The sequence below is a fragment of the Electrophorus electricus genome, chromosome 14 (genome assembly GCF_013358815.1).
Source record: "Electrophorus electricus isolate fEleEle1 chromosome 14, fEleEle1.pri, whole genome shotgun sequence".
Lineage (NCBI taxonomy): Eukaryota > Metazoa > Chordata > Actinopteri > Gymnotiformes > Gymnotidae > Electrophorus > Electrophorus electricus.
This window is the reverse complement of record NC_049548.1, coordinates 18972756-18978641: the sequence shown is the minus strand read 5'-3', so window position 1 is coordinate 18978641 and position 5886 is coordinate 18972756. Positions and strand designations below refer to the sequence as shown.

The 5886-nt window shown below is 43.5% G+C and overlaps 1 protein-coding gene across 1 annotated transcript; it reads left to right on the top strand.

Moving 5' to 3' along the window:
• Positions 1 to 1091: 1091 nt before the first annotated feature.
• Positions 1092 to 4507, top strand: neurod2 (neuronal differentiation 2). The gene is given in 3 exon segments (XM_027009173.2): positions 1092 to 1294; positions 1297 to 1408; positions 3173 to 4507. Coding segments are annotated over 3 exon segments (1311 nt in total). The 5' UTR covers positions 1092 to 1203; the 3' UTR covers positions 4281 to 4507.
• Positions 4508 to 5886: the final 1379 nt, after the last annotated feature.

Here is a 5886-nt window from a genome sequence, read left to right as displayed (position 1 = left end):
TTTTCGTTTCACCTCATAATGACCCGATTTACTTTGATCCTGAGGTTGAGATGCAATGACAGCAGACTCTAGATGCCAAAAGCATATCCAGAATGAAATTGAAACCTTTGTTTTCTCTAGACTTAACTCTAAACCTTTGTTTTGTCAAGAATTAACTCTCTCTTGTGCATGAAGTGATGCAGTGACACACATCTGGCTAAGAAACAACTGAACAGTCTTTGGTCCGCTTTGCATGGTGCCCTGAAATGGGTCAAGTGCGTATTAAAAAAATAAATAAAAATTTTATAGTATATGTTGTACACGTCACCTATCTGCAGATGTTTTATTTATGTGACAATGGCAAAAAAAAAAAAAGACCTTTGAAAAGAAATGAAATTACATAAATATAAAAACATAAACATTATTGTTGCTGATGCAATAAAATGACTGTGCAAATAATAACATTTAAAATTTTAATTTGTATTAAAAATAGATTTTTTTCTTTTTAAGAAATAAAGGGAAAAGGGAGGAAAGAGAGAGGCTCTCCAGATCTGGCGTCGTGTCAGGGCTGCCACATGCCAATTCATAATCTCTCTCATTTCCCGCCCTTGACCACAGACACCTTTCTGCGCAACTGCAAACAAACAGACTCCCCCACCCTTGCAACACACAAACACGCTCACACGCGCGCGCAAGCACTGCCGTATTAGCTCATACCTTTTGTCACCTATGGCTATCACGTGCTGTTGGACTGATGGTGGTCCATGTTATGATGAATTCTTGGAGGGGAAGAAAAGTGAACATCAGACTCACTATTAAGCGTCGTTGCTCTCGTTCATTAAATTACCCCCCACTTTTTCTATTTAAAAAGAAAAAGAGATCAAGCTCTCCCTCTTTTGTGATAAAGGTAATTATTGTATTCAGGCAGATATACCCCCTTTCTTTCTTTCTGAGTCTGTGCACGCTCGAAGATGTTCATGTGTGTCCATTTTTGCGTCAGTGCGAATGTGTGTGTGTGTGCGCGCGTGCGCGCGCGTGTCTGTGTGTGTGTGTGTGTGTGTGTGTGTGCGTGCGTGAGCGCGCGTGTGTGACGCGCGCGAAGCCGCGCGGCAGCGCGACAGATGGCTGGCTTCTCTTCCCTCGGGAAGGCAATCTCTGCGAATGCGGGCGCGTGTCAATCACCCGCTCTCATGTGATGGCTCCTGCCAGTGACGTGCCCACCATATGGCCTGGCATCAGAGCCGGTATGTAACCCTGCCTGCTAGCGATGCCACACCGTCTCTCTGCGCGTCCGGGGAAGGAATAACGCACGTCGGATCACACACGCGTCTCGGCTCCAACTCTTACCGGAGCGTCCTAGCGGGGTGCTAGTCCCCGAAGATTATGTAGACGGACGCGCCTTCACCCATCGAAGTGCACTGCGAAGGAGGTGAGTTTATGGATCGCTATTAAAAAATAAAAAATAAAATAAGACAATTACTTTTGTCCATTTTATGGGGATTTCGTAAAAGAGATCTTTTTTTTCCCTATTTGCGACTGTGGAATTTACTGGGAGGGTCCCTTTTCGTAGCATTCTAAATAATAGTCATTTACTGTGAAATCTAATCAAAGACACGCATCTAATCCTGTGGTAACCGAAAAATCCGATCTGCCTGGCTCATTGTAAATGTGAATCAATATCGTCGTTGGTATTTTACACTAAAACGTCTTACGGAGATGCATGTCTATCTGATTATATTCCGTTAATTTATGTGTGATTTGACAGTGATAGGCGTGCAGTTCTCATTGTCTGAATGAACGGAATGATTCCAAGAACAAGAAACCGCAGAACGTGCAGAGCAATGCATCTTACACCTCGCGGCTCTTTTAAAACACCCTTACGCAGGACAGGGTGAAAATGTTTTAGGTAGTTTTGCTTCACTTCACACCTAACAGATGTCTTTGTTTCTTTTTTTAATTAACAACGGGAAGGTCAGACTTAATGGTTAAATTAACGTTCTCTCCCAGACAGAGCCAAGGCTATTGGTACGAAACCAAACCATTTTGTTTTACAAAATTTGTTATTTGATCATAATGCAGAAAGCTAGTAAATATATTAAAATAATAATAATTAGACATAAGTTAAACATAATGACGAAACAATTTTGCTGACAGTTTTTATGCTGTTGTATTGTAAAGTTTTATGCCATATAACAAATGTCGTAATGTTTCTATTTTATCGCATTTCTGTGTTACTGCTATGTGTCCAAAAATATTTTATAATGAAAGTCTACTGCACGCAAATAATATGCGAACATAGCGGCCTTTATAACAGTGTAGCCGTAAATAATCAGGGATCTTTACCCAGTGGCGTAGGTTTCATTTCAACTTTGGGAGGGGGGGGGGACACCTCTCACACCACCCAACCTAACACATTATATGACCAGTGTGAGCAGGAATTACCCCCCGCAATAAAACTACGCCTCTATGTCTTTATGTCGTGAACTTGACTCGTGTCAGTTCTATCACCTTTTTCGTTTCGGATTATCAGTATTTTTGTTTTCCACTGGATGACACAAAGATGGTAAAGAAGATGGATTTTTGCACTACATTCTTCCCATCATGATAATAGCTGTGTTGGAATGCAGCCAGAATGCGGGGGTGGGCGGGGGTGGGGGAGAAGGGGTGGGGGGAGCCTAGCCGGTGCTCAAAACGCCTCTCGAGACCCAATGATAAGGCCCGCGTGCGAAGACCTGCTGCGAGGGGCCACACGGGGCCACGTGGAAGGGGAATTAGGGAGTAAGACCGTCTGGCGATGTCTGTCGCTCTCCTCGATTCGGTAGCAAGCTCGGATCACACTTGTCTTCCACTGAAGACACGGGAAATTATTGTCAAAATCGAATTCCATAAATCGCTCTTTTGTTGTTATTTTTCTAGCTGTTATATGGCCTCTTGCCAGATTTCAGTACTAGTGGTCTTACCTGTTGACTTGTGAGATGGGTATAGCTTACCCTCTGTTGTGGTTTAGCAAACATCGTATGAGCTTGATACTGAGAAATATTACCTACCTCAAATTTGTTTACAGCGATGGACTGCATTTTTACATTCTGATTAATATTTCAAACCAACTGTGAAGACTGCGTGCGGCACGACCGTTGACGTTTTATCGTTTAATCAGCGTTTTTTTTTTCCCTTCCTTTCATCTGCGTTCCAGTGCCGCCGCCATGTTGACAAGATTATTCAACGAGCCGTCCCTGCTGCCGGACGTGCAGAAGTTTCCGGGCTGGGTTGACGACAGCGGGAGCGAGGACTCCAAAACCAAGGACGACGAGCAGGACCACTGTCGCCTAGGCGACGAGGACCTGGACGAAGGAGACATGAAAGGCGGTGGCAGCCGGGCTCAGTCGGAGATCGCAGGGGAGGAGGACGACGATGACGACGACGACGCCGACGAAGAAGACTGCGGGCATGAAGGCGACGGCGACAGGCCCAAGAAGCGCGGGCCCAAGAAGCGGAAGATGACGCCGGCGCGCCTCGAGCGCTCCAAGATGCGGCGTCAGAAGGCCAACGCCAGGGAGCGCACGCGCATGCACGACCTGAACTCCGCCCTGGACAACCTGCGCAAGGTCGTGCCGTGCTACTCCAAAACGCAGAAGCTGTCCAAGATAGAGACGCTGAGGCTGGCGAAGAACTACATATGGGCGCTGTCGGAGATCCTGCGCAACGGGAAGAGGCCGGACGTGGTTTCGTACGTACAGACTCTGTGTAAAGGCCTCTCGCAGCCCACGACCAATCTGGTCGCTGGCTGTCTACAGCTCAATTCTCGGAATTTTCTGACAGAACAGTGCCAGGACGGCGCGCGCTTTCACATGCCCAATCCGTCTTTCTCCATGCACGCGTACCCATACCAGTGCTCCCGTCTGTCGAGCCCTCAGTGTCAGTCTGGATCCAACACGCACAGCCTCCGGAATCACTCTTACTGCTCGGCCTATGAGACTGTCTATGCCGGGGGTGCGTCTCCTGAATACAACAGTCCCGATTATGAAGGCCATCATAGCCCCCCGGTGTGTGTTAATGGCAACTTTTCTTTGAGGCAACAGGAACCTATCTCACCAGACACGGAAAGAGGCTATCATTATTCTATGCACTACACCGGTCTGCCCGGATCACGCACGTCCGTCGCGCACGGTCTCGCTTACGGCCCTTCTGGAGCGCGCAGCGGCGGCGCGCATTCTGAAAACGTTCCACCATTCCACGACATGCACTTGCACCATGATCGGGCGCCTGCGTATGAAGAACTGAACTCCTTCTTTCACAATTGAAAGTGTATCATCAGTCATCGTCCAATATCAATGTTGACTAATAATTTACACAAAAATTCATATAAAATTGTCGTCAGTGCTCGCAAGCCCCTTCAGAATCCACGTGTACTGCGGAAAACATAGTGATTTTCTAAATAATTGGACAGTTATCTTGCTTTTATTAATGTCATCACGGAACTATAATGGACACGTGTTGAAAAATTAATAAATGAATTAAAACAATCGAATTGTTTACCATATTTTTTCAGTGTGAATTTTAATATTAAAATGAAGGCAATACTAACATAATAACAAAAGGAATACTTGAATAAATAAAAGTGAAGTGTTAAATGAATTAAACAAAATGAATCCCTGTACAAATATACAAAAACAGGGGTGTTAGAGGCTCTACTTAGCGAAACCAAAGTAGACTATGCCTTTGAACTGAAAAAGAAGGACTCGATGTCACCATGACAGTCTTGACAAGAAAACACACCTACTGCATTCACATGAAAAATTAAATACAGTAAATACAGTATATACAGTGGAAAATGAGATAAATACTCTTAATAATTCCTACAGGCTACGCCTATATCAATCATGTCATTTTAGTTCCGATAACCTTTCCGAGCTGATGTTGTTTTTGTCAATTGATTTGACATTTTAAGAACTTCGTGACGCACAAAAGTGTAATCTATTTTTTGAGAATGTATCTAATCAGGTATACCGCTTTTGTGCAATCCTGTTTGTTTATGTTTTGTTTACTATCCTTTAGTATGTTTTGAGAGAGTGACATTGATTTATTAACGTGTAAGCCTCTGTCACAACTTTTTGTGTTGCTGGACTAATTTGTGCATGAGATTACATGCAACGCGCGGTGCGTGCTAACCACGGACATTCACTGTGCCTAAAGTTCGCTGTTCAGTCATTTCTTGTAGACACGAATCCCTGTCCCGTCATTAATACATTTTAATACATTATTATCTCAAAACTATTCATGGTCATGTCTTTCGGACTATAGCGTAGCGGGTGGATTTTAAACAATAGTTCTTATGTTCTTGCCGAGCGAGAGTGAACCTGGACAATGTTACTTTGCCCGTAAAAAGACGAAGCTTTTTATGTCAAATTTAAATTGGGGTAATTGCCAATCATTACTTGAAAATAAAAATAGCCAACATGACTAATATTCCACACACTAGTGTAATCAACTGGATAACATTAAGCATAACTATGCGGCAACAGACACAGTTTATAGCACATTTAAGCATGACGTTGCAGAAACTACAGAGAGGATATTGTTAAGGTCTATTTAACCTGTGTTTAAATTTCTAGAAACGTAAATTAATATATTGGTGAACGCATGACCTGGAACGCAGGCTAAATGTTCAGTTGTTTGCTTAAAAAGATTGGGAATATCGAGGAAATCAAAACGAAATGTTTCTGAAGAGTGTCATTGCTAATTATGTAGAAGGAATTTTAAGGTTAGAGCCTGCATTCCCATATCTCAGATCGAGCAGGCCGAAAACAAATGGTAACGGATATTAACAGGTTATCCCGTTTAGATGTGTGAGACTTTTGATATGTTGTGTGTTTATAAAAATCTGTCACTGAATATCACTAAATGTAT